At 34.6% G+C, this 19,968-nt stretch overlaps 2 protein-coding genes across 3 annotated transcripts; both read left to right on the forward strand.

Moving 5' to 3' along the window:
• Positions 1–5,170: 5,170 nt before the first annotated feature.
• LOC120122199 (transcription factor UPBEAT1-like) lies at positions 5,171–5,570 on the forward strand. Its single transcript, XM_039141403.1, has one exon. The coding sequence runs from the start codon at positions 5,188–5,190 to the stop codon at positions 5,512–5,514; it is 327 nt and encodes a 108-aa protein (XP_038997334.1). The 5' UTR covers positions 5,171–5,187; the 3' UTR covers positions 5,515–5,570.
• Positions 5,571–11,494: 5,924 nt separating this feature from the next.
• Positions 11,495–16,438, forward strand: LOC120122056 (actin-related protein 3-like). Of its 2 annotated transcripts, none has more exons than XM_039141305.1 (10): positions 11,495–11,780; positions 11,897–12,353; positions 13,121–13,267; positions 14,004–14,096; positions 14,252–14,371; positions 14,644–14,757; positions 15,301–15,426; positions 15,519–15,617; positions 15,805–15,904; positions 16,023–16,438. In XM_039141305.1, exons 1-9 carry the CDS (start codon positions 11,734–11,736, stop codon positions 15,883–15,885), a joined length of 1,284 nt encoding a protein of 427 aa, XP_038997236.1. In that variant the 5' UTR covers positions 11,495–11,733; the 3' UTR covers positions 15,886–15,904; positions 16,023–16,438. The 2 variants fall into 2 exon arrangements, with proteins under 2 accessions (XP_038997236.1, XP_038997237.1); XM_039141306.1 differs by having other exon boundaries at positions 16,239–16,438.
• The last annotated feature ends 3,530 nt before the right edge of the window (positions 16,439–19,968 follow it).

The following is a 19,968-nucleotide window of genomic DNA, read 5'->3' on the forward strand; positions in this document are numbered from 1 at the left end:
ACATCGCACAATCCGAGTGTGACCATGAAAGCTGGCAGTCGGAGAACACTTCCAGTAAAGGAGCATGCAAGCTACCCCATCAAACCTTTGAGCATCAAATGACAAACCTTTGAACATCAAATACCAAACATTTGAGCATCAAATGCCAAACCTTTGACCAAACACAATAACCTGAGACTTTTTTATCCTTTCCTTACTTAACCATTTCCCAAAGATAGCTTTGATCTTGGCACTTGTAAAATAGCTATAATTTATTGAAGGATTAACATTGTAATTAATTCTTTAATATCTGATGAACTCTAGTTTTATGATTCATCTCAATTGTAAAACCATGAAAGTGACAATATTTTCAAAACTTTGGATTAAATATTTTTCGAAACTCTTTATTGATATTTTCAGAACTTTGAAAATAAAAGAGAAAGAAAAACATTTTTTTTCAAACAAGACAGTCTCTCTAGAGTGGATCTTGGTAAATGACATGTGACTCTTAGACACAAAACTCATGCTCAGAATCAATGCTGAAATAAGAAATGAGGAACATTTGGGGCATCTTTGGAGATTCAACATCAAATATTGGGGCATTTTTGGATATTGGGGCATCATTTGGGGATTCAATATCCTAATGCAAAATCAGACCTTTTTCAGGAGATAAAATATAACCAATTCATGTTACATGCATCTTATGCATACATTTTAGAGAATCATATTTATCATTTTCCACATACATAATTTTTTACAGATTTTAGAGTCAAGTTTCGACTTCAAGACGAAAGATACTAGATTCAAAAACACCTTTAAAGATTGATGTTGGTTACTTAACTCAGCACCAAGAAGCTACACTTCAACCAACTCGACAGATTGAAAGATCAACATTCATCTTCAGATTCGACATTTCCAATATAAATTTTGTCTCGCTTGAGACAGTCTCATTTAAAACAAGATTTTATCTTGCTTGAGATAGTTTTTCTTTGAAACAAATTTCTTCTCCCTTGAGACAGTCTTCCTTGAAACAAATTTTATCTCCCTTGAGACAGTTTCTCTCCAGACAACACAAGTTCAACTTCACGACGAAGGGACCGCTGGTTGTCAATAAACAATTTCCCAATTTCAGAGCCAATTTCAACTTCACAGCGAAGGATATTGGACTCAAGACAGTACAAGCTCAACTTCACAGCGAAGGGGCGGCTGACAGTCAACAAACAACTTCTCAATTTCAGAGCCAATTTCAACTTCACAGCGAAGGATATTGGACTCGAGACAATGCAAGTTCAACTTCACGACGAAGGGACCGCTGGTTGTCAACAAACAACTTCCCAATTTCAGAGCCAATTTCAACTTCACAACGAAAGATATTGGACTCCAGACAACGCAAGTTCAACTTCACGACGAAGGGACCGCTGGTTGTCAACAAACAATTTCCCAATTTCGGAGCTAATTTCAACTTCACAGCGAAGGATATTGGACTCCGGACAATGCAAGTTCAACTTCACGATGAAGGGACCGCTGGTTGTCAATAAACAACTTCTCAATTTCAGAGCCAATTTCAACTTCACAACGAAAGATATTGGACTCCAGACAACGCAAGTTCAACTTCACGACGAAGGGACCGCTGGTTGTCAACAAACAATTTCCCAATTTCGGAGCCAATTTCAACTTCACAGCGAAGGATATTGGACTCCAGACAACGCAAGTTCAACTTCACGACGAAGGGACCGCTGGTTGTCAATAAACAACTTCCCAATTTCAGAGCCAATTTCAACTTCACAGCGAAAGATATTAGACTCCAGACAACGCAAGTTCAACTTCACGACGAAGGGACCGCTGGTTGTCAACAAACAATTTCCCAATTTCGGAGCCAATTTCAACTTCACAACGAAGGATATTGGACTTCAGACAACGCAAGTTCAACTTCACGATGAAGGGACCGCTGGTTGTCAACAAACAACTTCTCAATTTCAGAGCCAATTTTAACTTCACAACGAAAGATATTGGACTCCAGACAACGCAAGTTCAACTTCACGACGAAGGGACTGCTGGTTGTCAACAAACAATTTCCCAATTTCGGAGCCAATTTTAACTTCACAGCGAAGGATATTGGACTCCAGACAACGCAAGTTCAACTTCACAACGAAGGGACTGCTGGTTGTCAATAAACAACTTCTCAATTTCAGAGCCAATTTCAACTTCACAACGAATGATATTGGACTCTAGACAACGCAAGTTCAACTTCATGACGAAGGGACCGTTGGTTGTCAACAAACAACTTCCCAATTTCAGAGCCAATTTCAACTTCACAGCGAAGGATATTGGACTCGAGACGATGCAAGTTCAACTTTAAAACAAAGGGACCGCTGGTTGTCAACAAACAATTTCCCAATTTCGGAGCCAATTTCAACTTCACAGCGAAGGATATTGGACTCGAGACAACACAAGTTCAACTTCACAACGAAGGGACGGCTGGTTGTCAACAAACAATTTCCCGATTCCAGAGCCAATTTCAACTTCACGACGGAAATATTGGACTCGGAACAATCCTACTTACTTGGATTTCAACTTCACGACGAAGGATTTTCCAACTTCACGACGAAGGGAATCGTGCACACAAGCATCATCCATTTTTAGATTGGATTTCAACTTCACGACGAAGGATATCCAACTCAAAGAAGGATTATCTGTCAATAAAGACCTTCGAGTTCGACTACGCTCAGCTCCAAGGCACATCATTTACAGTATAACTCAAGGCTAGAAGGGTTATCTGCCATCAAAATTATCGAGTTCGATTCCATTCAGCTCGATGACACATCAATCGCACTACTTTCCGGTTGCAGTCGAGGTTTTCAAGTCGAGAAGAGGACCTGGGTTAGCCGTGCCTTAGTGACAAGCAACCATTTTCAAGCAGCATAGCTTAAGTCAAGAAAAAACTATCTGTCAATGAAGATTTCTGAGTTAGATTCCGATCCAAGGTCTTTAAACCGAGAAGAAGACCGGAGGGCAATGGGAAGCCACATGCTGATTCAAATTCTGAACTACGGCTTCAATTTCATATCATTTCAAGATGAACTCGACTTCACGATGGAGGAGTCATCCGTAACTCAATTCGACAGGGAGTTATTGAAATATCAGAGTCAATTTTCAACTCCACTGAATGAAAAGTGTATCTTTTAATCTTTGCCCTATCCCTGTTACACGACTATGGGCAAAGAGGGGCAGCTGTCAACACACCTTTTCGTCCTACTAGGATTCAAACTCCTAAAAATACGATAGAATTTTAGGATTCAAACTCCTAAAAATAGGATGGAGTTCTACTATGATTTAAACTCTTAAAGATAGGATTCACAAGCATTATAAATAATCATTGTAACTCACTATTGTAACACACGATTTACACACAAAACACAGAGGAAAGCACGGAAAATACAAAGGCAAAGCTATTGTAAACGATTCGAAAAGGAAATAAAAGGTAGCATCTTTTTTACATTGGTTCGTTCATTTCTCGCATGTGCACGTTATTTTTCTTGAGATTTGGTTCGAATAACCCAAAACATGGGTTGCGTATATAACCAAAAAGGGGTGGGGTTTCGAAGTTTCGAACCTAGATCTACCCCCGAGGCGTGTTCATTTTTTTAAATATTTAATTCACCCCCCTAAATCATTTTTTTCCTACTTTATTATTCTTGTTATATATGCATGTTACTTTCTATTAATTTTATTATATATGTATATATGTTTTTTTTAGTGTTATTATATATATATATTTATATATTTCCTATTTTACATGTATAAATACGTATATTACTTTTGATTTTCTTTTTTATTTATTATTATTTTACTTATATATATATGCTTTTACTTTTTTATATATTTTACTCATTTATTTATCTATTTTCTTTTTATCTTTATCCTATATTTTATGTTTTTATATTCTTTTACTTGTTTTATTTATTTATTTGCATTATCATTTTATTTTTATTTAGTTGTTTGCTATGTATATATTAGTGTTATTGTATTTTTTATTTTATATATTCTATTCATTTTATATTTACTTTATTTCTTTCTTAATCTCCTTATTTTATTTGTTTTACTTTATTTATCATTTATTCATCTCTTCTAACCCATATGGTTGACTTTTAAAGGGTATATTTGTAAATCCGTCAAAGGTAAGTAATTTTGGATCATTATTTTATCTATTAATTTAAACTTATAATTTTCTTAATCAAAGACAACTGGAAATTACGTAGTACCGAAAGGGCAGTTCAAGGGTGCTAATCATTCCTTGACTGTAACCGACTCCCGAACCCGACACATCTTTGGAAAGACGCAGATCAGGTAAGAAATAAGGTATCCGATCAACCTATTTATTCTTAAATAAATGATCAGTGGCGACTCCAATCCACATTTTTTAAGTCGAAGCCCAATTCCGGGGTCCAACCGAAAGACGGTTGCGACAACACTGTGTGGAAACAAAGGCAAAGATAACATTCTATGCCTAAAAGATGAATGTCGGCGGCGGTACTCATAGTCCCCAACATTTGTCTACTTCATTATCTCAAGTTTTCATTTGTACATTTATTTTCCTTTTTTGTTCTCAGAACATGTTCGAACATGATCTTTTATATACTTAATTCCATAATAAAAAGGGATAATAAATTTTTTAATGAAAATGTGGTTCATGAATGTCATAAGAAAATCTACCTTATCCCAACATTAAGATCTAAATTGTCTACATTTTTGTTTACATTCATTACTACTCGAGATTACATGACTTTTGTAAATGATATTTTGCAAACGTGTAATAATGCCAATGTTGGTTGAGCTGGATAGAGAGAATTGAGGACCCCAAATTCAAATTATTTGGGAATGAATAATCCAGGGTGTTTTGATGAGATTGAAAGGGGTTTTAGTGAAGGATAGGGTTAGGGTTAGGGTTGGGTGGTGGAATCATGTGGTTGCATGTGCATTGAGTTGGATAACATGCCCAAAGCAACTCCTCAACGTACAATTGGCTATCCCATATTCATCCACCCTCATTCGCTTGGAAACCTTCCATGAAACTCTACTCTTTTAGGCTGTCATTTATAATTATTATGAACTATCCACTTTGCCAACCCCTCCGTTGAAACCTTATAAAAACCTCTCACTATCCCTAATATTGCACAAAGCAAACAAAGAAATTAATCATTGGAAATCATGGGAATTTCTCAACTTTCATTTCACTCCAACGACGCCAATGGTTCCTTGTGGAGCAAACCGATGGATGCAAATGGCGAGAGAAGATCGAAGTCAAGGCCAAGAACCAGAAGTGTTTTGACGAAGAAAAGGGCAGTTCGTGAAGGTTCTAGAAGGGTCGTCGTCAACCCGATCCAGAAGAAGGTGAAAACCCTGAGAAGGTTGATCCCCGGCAAGGATTCAATGGGCTTGGAGGGGCTCTTCAGGGAAACAGCTGAATATATATTGTGTTTGCAGATGAGAGTCAAAGTTATGCAGATTTTGGTTCAAGTTTTGACAGAGGAGTGAATACATTTGTAAAGGTTGATAAAATCTTAATTCTTCTCGGGATAGAAACATTCTACTTGTGAATGTTATAAAAATAAATTATCATTATTTTATAGTTATTTTTTTTATTTGTATTCGTGTTCATCTAATTACTTGTCTCCGACATATACCGCATCCATACATCTTTTTAGAGAAAATCCAATAGAATTTTTCCTTCAGGAATTTAAAATAAAAAACTTGAACAGAATTTTCCCTTGTATTTACATTCGAATTAATCTACTTGCTGTAAATTATTGCAGCTGTTACCCAAAATTGTTGTTAATTACAACATAATGCGGGTGATTATTTTACTGTTTTTAACAGCTCTAAGTCGAGATGAATCCCGATGCTTTTGGCTGTTGTATTCAGATTTTAATTAGGTGTTAATTATGATTTATTGCAACGTTATATCAACTGTGATTGGAGCGTTTCCAGCCTGTTATTATGGTAATTCAACAGTTGATGTATCAGCTGTTAATACAGTTGTATTTGCGCAGGAATTCATGTCTTACGTCGGATTTCCGAGCCTATAAATATCGAGGATCTTTAGCTTTCCAATAGATCTGCAAAAAAGATTCTCTACTCTCAAAGCTTTCTGCTTTCTTTCAAACAGTGGAGCAATATTACCGGTTCAATCCAAACTTCATATATAAAATTTTCGGAGAAACTATATTAACCTGGAAAAATTATCCGAGACAAATTTATTAATGTTGAACTCAATAATTTTGTAATGGTTAGCCTGCTTGAGTTTTGGGTGTAATAAAATTTGTTTGTAGTTGGCTGAAAGTTGTAAATGGGCTAAGAGTTTGTTAGGCTATTTATGAGTTATTAATAATGGAGGGTTTTTTTTGGCCCAATAGGTCATTCGTGTTTTTTATTTAGGGTTATAGGCCACCCGACTTTTTATTTTGGGGAATACGACAAATGCTACAGTATAGTTGAAACTCGTCACCTCTTGGATATTATTTTTTAATTGTTCTCGATGAATAGGCCACACATGGAGTATTAAATTATTGTATTAAATGGGACGCGTAGGTGACGAGTCCCTTAAAAATATAAAAAATTAAAATTTTGAACCTTAAAAAATTAATGGATCTCATATCCTCGAATTCAAAAACTATAACCGTTGGTGAACGAGCAACAACAACGGTCACTTGGGCAACAGTCATCATATAACTTGTCACCTCGAAGTGACGAGCTTCGCCGGATTTTTGAATCCCCTAGTCGTTTATAGTCGTTGGGACTAGGGCTATAAATAGGGGTTTGGGGTTTTAGTTTTTCACGATCCACAGTTTCGAAAAAGATTGAGAAAAATTACTTTCTGTGAAAATCTCGAAAAATGGTTTCTCGATAAAAATGTTACACCTCGATAATGTTCATATTTCGTCGATCAAACTCCGGCCGAAAGAAGAATGAAGCATTCGCCAGCGCGTGATGACATCAAGAGATCTGCATCCGCTGATGATGATATATCTTCAACAATCTGATCTATTTCCAACCATATTTGTATGTGGCTTTAAGGTGTACTCGACGTTGATTGCGGCTTTTATCAAACATTGGCAGCCCGAGACGTAAACTTTCTATTTACCAAGTGGTAAAGTTATGATTACTTTGGAAGAATCGCTTACCAACTCGATGTTCCTGTTAATAGTGTCACCGTTGTGAGGCAGACGACCCCATGATATTGGTCTACGAAGTTTTAGGAAAGTTTCTACCATCTGAGGTCATGGACGACTATCGGATACGGATGATGTGGTTAGAGTCCGAATTTCAAGTGACGAGCAACTTTACCGAGGATGAGGTTATTTTTGCATCCAAACATATCTTCTACAACTGACCAGAGGGGTATTATTACCAGATAAATCAGGTAATTTGGCGCATACTCAGTATTTGCCTATATTAAATAACTTTGTTGAGTGTCGTAATACCATTTGGGGCTCGACGATTTTAGCCTTTTTGTACTAAGAGCTTTGCAAGGTTGCAATTGTCGAGCGGGGTCGAAAAGCCGATGTAGCAGGCTATCTAATATTGCTACAATCGTGGGCTTGGTACCGATTATCGTTTTTACGCCAATTACAACAACCTCGGTTGAGTTTCCTCTGGCTGAAAGGTAATTTTTTTAACTTTATTTTTTCACTAATTTTTTAATATATTTATTTAATTTTTATTTGTTTTTAATTATTTTTTTATTTTTAAACATTTTAGATGAAACTATAAAATAACTGAGACGAAGTTGTCGGTGACACTGCAAAAGATATACGGATAAGGATCAACATCACCGGTCGATATATATGGTAAATATTAGTTGTTTTATTATTTTTTGGAATTGTTTAACTCTATATATAATAACTTTTATAATTAATGTTTACAGTTTTCTTGGCTTCCATATGTTGACGAAGAGATCTACCGGTTATTATCGTCGCAATTTTTTTATAGGTCCGATTTATGGTGTGTCGTGACACCTATATTACATTTTGCGATTGTGTAGTTGCACGCCACTGATAGAGTGTTGCGACATTTCACGTCTCATCAGTTGATTCCTACACAAATATGGGAAATGAACGCGCTCCATAAAATTGATATGCGTGGGAAACATAACGAAAATTGGGCGACGAAGCACGCTTACTATAACGCCCTAGACCCGATTAGGCCTAAAGTGCCACATTGGGCTACCGAGGCAACCCCTAATTTTTTTTTAAATGGTTCAATTCCTTTGCAAACCTGCTAAATGGTATCAAAATTAAAACATAAATAAACTTTTAACAACATTTATAAAACCGGAGCTCGTTGACAAATAATTAAAAATCAAAATAATAAAAATCTTTCTTATAAATCTGAATACATAAGTAAGTTCATGTGAATACACAAGCCCTCTAAACTACAATAAAATACTCTAAAGGGGATGTTGGAAGACCTGCTGCGACAGTGCTCCACGAACTGCCCAAGCTATTGACATGCCAACGGAAAACATCCAACAATATAATCGTTAATCTAAAGCAACATAAGAATTTCATAAACCTAAGCATGCTGAAGATTGGGTACTAAGCAGTACGTACATGCATAATCTAGATCAAGTGCTACCTAATTGAGGTTTAACTGTTCTATCACTGAAGTAAGAGTCTTATACTTACCTTAGTCCTTTGCTAATGGTCTCGTCATGAGTACACCTCTAAAGGGTCTTTAATCCTAATGATTAGAATTGCTACGCATTATCTAAATACGTCACTGACTCTGTTGTGTTAGTATCTAAGAAAATCGGGCCGTTAAAACAATTTCTAAATGCAAAGTTTCGAAACTTTTAATAAAAGTTTCAAAGGTTACAAAGTTTCCAAACTATGAATAGTACTCGTATATGAACAGTACCAAATAGTGTCTGAATAGTGTTTTTCACATTTAAAAAGCTTTAAACACATTTTAAATATTTTAAACACTTTAAACATATTTTAATTAACTCAAAATAATTTTTATATATAAAGCAATTAAGAACACATACTTTTCAAGTTAATTTGGATTTTGAATTATTTTTGAAAAATTTGATTAAGTCCAAAATCAATTTTACAAATATTTGTTATATCAAAATATAAGTTTAACAATATTCCCTTTTTGACATAACAAAACTTCTTTGAAAAATTGTTTTTTTTATAAAAGCTATCCTTTAGAAAAAGAGAATTTATAAAAAAAATATTTAAACTCTCCCTTTTTCTTTGAGAAATTTAATTTTTCAAACCAATAATTCTCTCCCTTTTTGTTATATAAAAAATAATTCAAACTTTAAAGGTACAAAATAGCATGGAGAGTAAGTAGAAATTTTATCATTAAAAAGCATTTGAAAAATCAAAGTTCTCCCTTAACAAATGCATTCTAAAAACAAATTTTTGTTCAAAAACTTTGACACTTTAAAGAATATTGAATTTTAATAAGATAAGAGAGACGCATATTAGTAGCACATGAAATTCAATAAATCCAAGTCTAAACTACTTTATGCAATATTAATATGAGACATTAAAGTTCATATATATAAAACTATCTAAAAATGTTATGCATTTGAAAATTGATATTAATTATTAGAGAGATATTATTTGCAATAAAATCACATGCATAAACATTTAAATTAAGGTAAAAAATAAGATTTTTTTTTAAAACAACATGAAAAACAAATTTGACCAAAAATGATGAACAAGAAATTTATGAAAAATCATTAAAAGATTTAAATTGTTTACCATAACACATTTTAACATATATGAGATTGAAAAATAACAAATGATCATTTATGTTAAAAAACTCATGCATACATGAAACAAATAGACAACCAATAATGTAAAATAAAAAACATTAAGTTTAGAGGTTACACATTCCTCATCTTTTGTGGCTAGAGCATTAAATTTCTTTACTTTTGTTACCATTGCTCACACACACCTATAAAAGACATTTATTTAGATTTTGGTATCTAAATTGCTTTGAATCCTTAATTGTTAGTGCTAATGTCCCTTGTTCCCTTAGTAACACATACTTATCTAATTTTAAAATATTTTTCTTTAAAGGACAAATAAGTTTCATGTGACCATAAAAATGATAATGTGAGCATTTTACCATATGAATTTTTCACTGTCCCATTCAGTGTTAAAGATGTCTTCGAATGGTTATATAGTCTCATTGTGTTTTGATTCTGGTCGGGTGGATTGCTCCACCGCTTCAACTCCTGGCAAATGTCTGCATGGTTCTTTTCTTAACCCAAATTTAAAAAGATTAACCCTCTGTTTATGTTGTCTTTGGATCCGTTTCAAAAAGATCAAGCCAATTCCCAAAGAATTCCCAAAGAAGACGCTGTTGCAGCTCTTGAAAATGGATTCTTCCCAATGGTTCTTGTTCAGATCCCTATGTGTATCTTTAAAAAAAAAAAATCCCTGTGTAACGAAAAAGACGTCAACAACAAGAAAATTACCATTTTTTTAAGGTTGGGAAAGAACCCATTGTTTTGTTTATGGTTTGAATATATATATATATATATTGCATGTTTACCAACACTCCATTGCTGCAATGTGCAAATTAGAGTGGCCAAGGTCGAAAATTTTGATTCAAGTTTTGGATGATTCTGACGATCGTTAATTTACAGAGGTGTTAGGATTGGGAAAGGATGGCGATGTTAATGGTGGAGATGAGGAGGGATAATTTCGATAGTTTATTTGTTTTATTTTATTAATTATTTTATATTTATTTAAAAATATAAAATTTAAGATATGACGTAACATGTCTTATTCTGATATTTTAAAAAAAAATAAATATCATACTTATATAAAATATATATATATTTAATTTAATATAAATTATTTTAATCATGTTTATATATTTATTTATTTTTAAATATTAAGAAAGGGTAATCTTAACATAACTGGATGTCCTTTTCTGATATTTTTTACTTTTATAAATTATATATATTATTTTTAGAAAAAATATTTTATTAATATTTATTTATTTTTAAATATTAAGAAAATGACAGTTTTAAAGCAACTAGATGTCTTATTCTGGTATTTTTAAAAATAAATAAATATCTTATTTATAAAAATAAAAAAATAGATATATTTTCTTAAAATTCTACTAATAAATTTAAAATAACAGAATTAAGAATTAAATATATTTTTAAATTTTTATTTTAATAATATTAATGATTAAGACAAATAGAATAATAATATATAGTTTAAAGGACGGAAACGTCTAAAAAAATTTAAACAATAACTTGGTACAATTAATATAGTTGAGAGGCAATAAGGGCATTCAAGCCTTAAAAGTAACGGAAACCAAAAGTACTCACTAGCGGTCCAGGTTGATACTTACTGATAAGCAAAAAGACTTAAAAAGAAAGAAAAGGGGTAGTTGTTGCCTTGTCTTTTTTTCTGATTCGGTTGATAGATCAACAAAGAGAACAAAAAGAGGCAATTTGATGATAAAATGATTACTCTTCTTTTTTGGAACGGAGTTTTGACAACCTAATTCCGTTGAAACGTCCCTGCTTTCAGTTGGTTGTCGTTGTTATCGGGTCAATATCATCGGGCCCGGCGACGACGGAGTTCGCTCCTCCTTATTTGCGCTTCTTCAAGCGCCCTTCACGACCATGATCCCTTGCCCCCGATTCTATCTCGGATCTCACTGGCAGATCCACCACCACCGCCAAAACCAACTTCCTAGCTTCCGTTTCTCTTCCCAATGGATCCCACTTCTCGCCCCGCTGTCGTCATCGATAACGGCACCGGGTATTCATTAACTTCTCCTTTTAGTTACTGAATATTACTCCAAACTACGTGATCTCAGCCTGTTTGATGAAATTCTTTTTCCCCTTTTGTTTTCTTTTTTATCTGTTCATTTGCAGGTATACTAAGATGGGATTTGCGGGTAATGTAGAGCCGTGTTTTATTCAACCAACAGTAGTAGCAATTAACGAGTCTTTTGTAAATCAATCTAGAACTTCAAAATCGAATTGGTCAGCTCAGCATTCGGCTGGGGTAATGGCAGATCTTGATTTCTTTATTGGAGATGAAGCACTTGCGAAATCCCGATCAAGTAATACTTATAGCCTTACCCATCCCATTCGGCATGGTCAAGTGGATAATTGGGATGCGATGGAACGGTATTGGCAACAATGTATTTTCGATTATTTACGGTGTGATCCTGAAGACCATTACTTTTTGTTGACTGAGAGTCCACTTACTGCTCCCGAGAATCGAGAATATATGGGTGAAATAATGTTTGAGACGTTTAATGTTCCAGGGCTTTATATTGCTGTGAATTCTGTCCTCGCTTTAGCTGCTGGCTACACTACATCTAAGGTCTGTGATCTAGTTTTCCTTGGTATTCTGTTTTCTGGTATTATATATATTCGTTAGTTGTTTACTAGTATGTTAGATGAATAGATTAGGGTCCTTGATTGTCCATGACTTTTAGTATTTGATTTATTTATAAAGTGCACCTTTTGACATTGAATCATGAGTGTGAACGTTGGTTCTAGGATGGTTACGTATTCATAGTCAATTAGCAATTGATTTAAATCCATTTAGTCATTGAAGAATTTTAGTATTGCTTTTAGCTTAATCTAATGTCTTAAATTCTCTATAGCATGGTAATTAATTGTATCTTATAACATGTTACGAATACTATTGTTGGAGTAATTTATAATAACTTACCATGTTATCTTTGTAGAAAATGCTTACATTTATATAAAATTTCAAGTTTTTACTTTTAATATACATTAAGGTTGGAGGTTTTATGAGATAAAAGTCTTTGCCAACTCCCTCAACTGTTTCTACTTTATTCATTTACATGTTAATAGCTTAATGCATATGGTGCCTGCATATACTGTTTCAGTATATTTAAATTTGTTTTTTTGTCTTATCTTTAATTACCTGAGAGAATTATGCTGCAGTCATATAGCTGTTGCAAATCTTTTGACATAAGCAGTGAGTTAGGTTTAATACTTTATGCTTGTAGAGTTTAAAGAACTACTCTATCTTCTATTTAGTTTCATACCCTACATTTTGTGTGTTGTGTTTCTTGCTAATCATCATTTTCATTTAGTTTAACCTACAATTTTCTATAGTGTGAGATGACAGGGGTGGTAGTTGATGTTGGAGATGGGGCTACACATATCGTACCTGTTGCAGATGGTTATGTTATTGGGAGCAGCATTAAGTCAATACCAATAGCAGGAAAAGATGTTACTCTCTTCATACAGCAGCTCATGCGGGTATTTTTTTCTCGTTCTTTCATGACTTGTGCTTTGATACCATTGGATAGTACTTAATGTTATTGTCATGTCATAAAGAGAGAAAGACTCTCCTTGGCATTACTCAGCAATATCTATGGTTGGATTTATTGTGGTTCTCAAGCTGTGAACCTAGGCGTGCCTATGCCTTAGTGCTAGGCAACTAAAGCACCTTTGACCCTTTCAGGCGTGTCATATATGATCAGGCACATGCCCAGCCTCCCTTGCACATGAGGCATTATAAAGGTCTACGGTTCTAGCACCCAAAGTGCACCCTTGACAACATTCGCATTTATTTGTTTATGCACTTACCTTTTTATATGCTGCGCTTTCAAATATTCTGTTCCAGTTTGTCACAGATTCTTGTATCCTTCCAAATTTATTTTTGGCTGTGGTAGCGTCTTTGAGTTAACATGACATTATTTTACATATGTTCGGTTTATTGTTTTGAATTTGTTTCCTTCAGAAGCAAAGCTAGTTTGAATTTGAGAACAGGGGCTGCTCTCTGGAGGCAAGCTGAATTAAAGTGTCTTTTTGTTTCTTCGTGGTATCTGTTTGCCTAGATGGCTTTGTTTGTAAAGGCTCACAAAAACTGGGCTTAAACATTGAATTCTATTTGTTGTTATTGTCTGTGTATCTTATATTTATGGATTTGGAGATTGTAAAATAATGTGTCTAGTGATAATAAATTCTTTCCCTTTCACTCTGTTATTTGCAGGAAAGAGGAGAGAAAGTTCCGCCGGAGGACTCATTTGAAGTTGCTCGGATAGTTAAGGAGAGATTTTGCTATACTTGTTCCGATATTGTCAAGGTTTTTCTTTTTTGCTTCTGCTGGATTGTGATTTTGGAAATATTTTGGCTCACTTGTTTGCGGCAGGGTTCTTACCCAGCATGACTATAATAATGCTCAGAAGTTCTGTATTCTTATGAAAATTTGATAATTACTACTTTTTATATTTATCTCAGGAGTTCAACAAGCATGATAAAGAACCTTCAAAGTACATCAAACAGTGGAGAGGTATTAGAACAAAGACAGGGACGCCATACACCTGTGATATTGGTTATGAACGATTTTTGGGCCCTGAGGTTTGTCCTTTTTTCCCCTTGTAAACTCATTCCTGGAGTTGGCAGTCAGCCTAGGATATACATTTATAAATGGGAAAAATCTCGATTTCCTTGTGCTATTTACATTTCTTAAGGGCATGCTTTGTCATTTTTTGTACTTTGGTGATGCAACTAATTATGTGATGTTAGACTTTGTTTTTCAAGGAAAGAAACCCTTCCTTACCTACGCTGCTTATAAATTGCTTCTCAAATATTGCTTGTAAGTGATGTTTACTTAATGGTTGGTTTGACAGGTTTTGTTTAGTCCCGAGATCTATAGCAACAGCAACTTTACAACTCCTTTACCAGTTGTAATAGACAAGTGCATTCAGTCAGCACCAATTGACACAAGAAGAGCTTTGTATAAGGTGAAGTATTCATAGGCTCAAAAGAAAGATTAAATAATACACAAGGAGATTGCAAAATTTTCATTCTTAAACAAGATAAATCTAAATGAACAAGAAAGTATTTTATTTGAGGGTTTAGATCCACTGAAAAAGGATTAAACCGGCATTCTCAGCTCAACTTTCAAAAAATTTTTGTGGATGGAGTTCTTGAAAAATTATGTTATTTTAGTTTAATCTCTTGTATCAATGTCTCTTCTGTACTCATAAGTCGAATATAATTTCATTTCTTAAATTTGGTTTGATATTAATCTATATATATTGAAAGTTTAGCTAGTCGATTAGTATTTTTACTGCAAAAAAATTCTTAGCCTAGTTGAAAGACATTGGTACTTGACTGTGCCAATTGCTGGTTTCTTTCTTGATAGTGACCAAAAGGCAAATGAAGCTTGCAGTTAAGTTCATACGCATTGAACGAATTCAGAAGAGAAAAGGAACTCTCCACATTTTTTTCTTATATTTTAATATAAGATTTAAACTTCTTTTCTCTCTATTTAACTCTGTCAGAATATAGTATTATCTGGTGGATCAACCATGTTCAAAGACTTTCACAGAAGGCTGCAGCGGGATCTGAAAAAGATTGTGGATGCCCGAGTACTTGCTTCTGATGCTCGGCATGGCAGGGAAGTAAAAGTATGGACTTTTGGGGTTTATCTAACATTTTCATCCCATCAACATATAAGAAGAGCTCACTGCTAATCTCCTTTTGGGGCTTCACCTTCTAGGTACAACCTGTTGAAGTAAATGTAGTCAGTCATCCTATCCAAAGATTTGCAGTGTGGTTTGGAGGTTCTGTACTTGCATCAACACCTGAATTTTTTGCGGTATGCATTTCTAAACTGATATTTTACTCATGTTTCTATACAGGCCGCTGAATGGCATCGAATTTTGGCTTTTGTAGTTGGCCAATGTTCTTGCTATGCGCTTTCCAATTACTGTTGCTTTATGAAATCTTAATTTATAAGCTAATGTTTGGATTTTGGTTGAAAATCTCCTGACCTCTATATGCAGGCATCTCATACAAAAGCAGAATACGAGGAACATGGAGCAAGCATTTGTCGCACAAATCCTGTATTTAAGGGGATGTATTGAGGCAAATTTCCCTTTTCAGGTGATCAATGAAGAATCATTCTCCTATGATGCTCAAGGTGGTGACTAGCTGCTCATCAGTGTATTTCTGTTATTCCTGATTTGCTTGGTGCTCATCTGTATTGTTTGCCTGAGATGAGTAGAAGTAACATGTTAGGCAGCGACTAGCCAGTCCCAATAGCAGTGGTCGGAAAAGGAAAGTTTTTACATTCATTCTTTAATTAGGAGTCGAGAGTCCTCAAGGCATCCATATGGAATGCCATTCAAATTTGTTACTAGCAAGCCCTGCCTACACTTATGGATCGGATGGAGAGTATCTAATAGATGGATAAGAAAATGTTTGAGCTGTATTGCAGATTAAGTTTTCAGCTTACATAGGGTGCGGCATGGAAAAATAAAATAAAATCAGTAAGATGGAGGGAGCAGCTGCCTTTCTTTCACCAGTGCATTGTCTGTTAGTAAACAGTTAGAAATTCGGTTTTCTTTTTATGGCATTTAGTAATTGGTATTGATATTTTGTGTGATACTTGATCATAAATAGGGTAATGTTCAAATATGGGCTGCTTGTAATTTGAGTAGTGACATATTTTAATTGCAGAAATTAAAAGAAAATCATACTACACGTAAAATCATGATTAAGATTATGATTTTAAAATTCAAGTTTTAGAACATTTTAAACTACAATGAATATTTCATATGACAAGGACAAATTAAAAGTCATTTAACAAGCTTTTCCTCCAAATCTAAAACTTAGAAGACAAAGTAGCCGGCAATGGCAGCAACTCCTGCGAAAGCCATTGATCCCGTAATGGTGGTTGCGTCGTCACTGTTAGGAGGCTGACCACCTCCACCTGAACCCAAACCAGCACTACCAATGGGGCTTTCAGCAGCGGGTGCACCTGCAGCAGCTTTAATGATGTCTTCAATTGGACCTGGTGTGGCGGCGACAACAGTGGGGCTGGCCACGGCCTTGGTGTCAGCAGAAACCATCCCAAATATGGGAATTAAGGCCAAAGCAATACCCAGGATCTGGCGTGACATTTGATCTTTCTTTATGATGTGAATAACAATTGAGATCTACTCTTCCAATACTGATTTACAATACAAACTTCGGTACTGATTTACAAAACAAACTTAGGTACACTTTTTATATATATGTAGGCCTTTGGGGAAGAATTGGATATAGATGGGATGAGATTCACAGTTTTTTAAGTTTAAACACTTTGCAAAGAATCAGGAAAACCACTGCATATTTAGGCAATAGAACCGAAACGAAATACGAGGCATTGTAAAATTCTAGGAATTAAAACATGTTTTAATTCATTCAGTCCATAAATAAAATACTTATTACAAAAAATAGTATATAAACTATACCGTTTTTCTCAAAATGGTGTCTAAACTTTTTCGGCCAATCCTCATGCTTAACGTTACAAACGTTAGTACTTTAGGTGTCTCGACCGTAAGAGTCATTAAAATATTATGTTAAGTGACATGTGTCGCGTTTATATAGTTTTAAATATTTATTCAAAATTAAAAAACTTAATTTTTTATTAAAAAAACTCAAAATTTTCAAAATTCTTGAAAAAAACCCCAAAAACTTTGGAAACCTAATTTCAAGCCTATATCGACCCTCCATAATCCCTTTGTCACGACGGAAACTAATTTAGGGCTTGAAAGCAGAGAACTGAGGATGAACAGTGAGCAATTAGGAATTAGAGGACATTTGGGAATTGAGATACAAAATGAAGCACATGCAAATATTCTTCCTAATGGCTTTGGGTCAATGAGAGATGATGGACCAAGTTGGGGCAAAGGTTTGGAAGCCCAAGAAGAGTGTGACTTGTCCAAAGGAGTTGTATTGGGCTTGAAGGTTAACGGGCTGGGAGCTATCCGATCTATCTAGAAGGCATCTGCATGAGTCAACAATCTAACCGATAGAAATTGTTAAATTTGTAATACATATTCTATGTGAAGGTACTATGAATATATAATGTTGTACCCAATCCAATTTGGATTATCTTTTTATGAATGAAATGAGTATTTCCTTTTTTTGCCAAAATCATTTCTCTTCTAAAATCTATCTATTTTTGCATCTAAACCTATAATAAGAGTCTCATTCCTGCTATTAAAAAAACTGGGAAAACAAAAGAAAATTCAACCCATGGCAGAGGATGCAACCTTAGTTACCATTCAACAACAGGTCAAAGACATTTAGAAGCAACTAGAGAGCTTAAAAGAAGATTCCCAGGTTCTTAAGTAGTGGGAGCAGAAGGAAGAAATGTCGGTTAACATGGAAAATGAATTTTTCAGAGCAAAGAGGTGTTATTTGACGAGCATCCTGAAGATATTAAGAAGCAACGAAACAAGGAAACTTCTGAAGAAAATACATGTCGTGACAATGGAAAGAAAGACAACAACCAGGTAAACAAGATCGAAACCTCTAAGGCATATAGGAAAAAAACCTATACAAGTGACAACAATAGGAGAAAAGGAGAGGTATTCCTACAAACCAAATGAACCAGGCATCCTAGCATCCAAACCAGTGACATTTCAAAACTCAACCCCTTTTAATCAAAAACTACAGTTGGGTAACAATGTTGGCAATTCTAGTGAAGTCAAAATTAGAATGAAGCAAATGTTGATAACATGAATGTGACCAACATTCCCTTTGGGAGTTTAGGGGCTATTATACCCCGACCAAAAATGGAATTACAAGTGTTTCATGGAACTAATCTCAGGGGATGGATTAGGAAATGCCAAAAATATTTTAACTTTTTGGGAATCCCTGAGGAGCAGAAGATGGAGATAATTGTTATACATCTGGTGGGAGGGATGAGACTTGGTTTAATGGGTATACCATGTAGAAATTTAAGGTGACTTTGCATGAATTTGAAGCTGATTTATGACAAAGATTCTATGATAGAAACTATTAAGACACTATTAAAGAATTTAATAAGTTGATGCAAAAGACTAATATTGAAGAAAACTAGGAGAGGTTTGAGGAGTTTAGACCCTTCCTACTGCCATAAAACATGTATTTTGGAGAGGATTACTTTGTATCTAGTTTTATCAGTGGACTCAAAGAGGAGTTGAAACACAAAGTAAGGGTTTTGAATCCTAAAACACTAACTGAAGCATTCAGGTAAGTTAAATTATATGAGTTAGACAATGAGATTGAGAATAAGAAGTTTAAAATTCCTGACAGGAATTTTCCATACTCACCTAAAAATAGTATGATCAAGAATGTAAGTACTGCTTCAATCAACAAATCATGTCCTCTCAACATCAATGCCAAATAGAGCCTAGTTTAGAATAAAAAAAACTCATAACTTGTGTTTTATATGTGGGGAAAAGTTTACTCCTGGGCATCAATGTAAAGAGAGGTAATTGAATTGTATGGAAGAAGAAGAATCTGGGGATAAGGATTCTACAGAAGAAGGGATGGATGAGGAAAAAGAAAATAAAGCTTTAAAAATTTCCATCAATGTCATAACTGAAAAATGTTGGTCACAACACTCTAAGAATACAAGGTTTCATTATAGGAAAGTCACTGAACATACCGATAAATAGTGGTAACACTAACAGGTTTGTGACTCCAAAATGGGCTAAGGAGGGAATGGAGTTAATGTATACACCACCATTGGGAATCACAATAGCTAATGGAGAAAAAAATATATGACAATTCTAGGTGTAATAAAGTGAGCTAAAAGATGCAAGGGTATAATGCGATCTTTAGGAGGTAGTGATATGGTGCTTGAGGGGATTAGTTGGAAGAATTCAGTCCCATTTTGTTGGATTTCAAAGCTAGGATTTTGAGCTTTGATAAAGAAGGAAATAATGTGATTATAAAGGGAACTCTGAAGCTACCTCTAATCAGAACCATGACAGGGGAAAATTTTCAAAAATTGGCAAAGAAAAATAATGAACTAAGTGGAGAAATTTATTGGTTGAGTACATAAGAGACATAATGTAGAGTCCCTGAACAACTTCAAAATGAATTGTAAGTGTTTCAAGAAGTCATTTAGGAACTTAAGGGAATGTCTATACAAGGAAACATGATAATGCTATCGTTTTGAAACAAGATGC

Source organism: Hibiscus syriacus, unplaced genomic scaffold (genome assembly GCF_006381635.1).
Source record: "Hibiscus syriacus cultivar Baekdansim isolate YM2019G1 unplaced genomic scaffold, ASM638163v2 tig00110384_pilon, whole genome shotgun sequence".
Taxonomy (NCBI): domain Eukaryota; kingdom Viridiplantae; phylum Streptophyta; class Magnoliopsida; order Malvales; family Malvaceae; genus Hibiscus; species Hibiscus syriacus.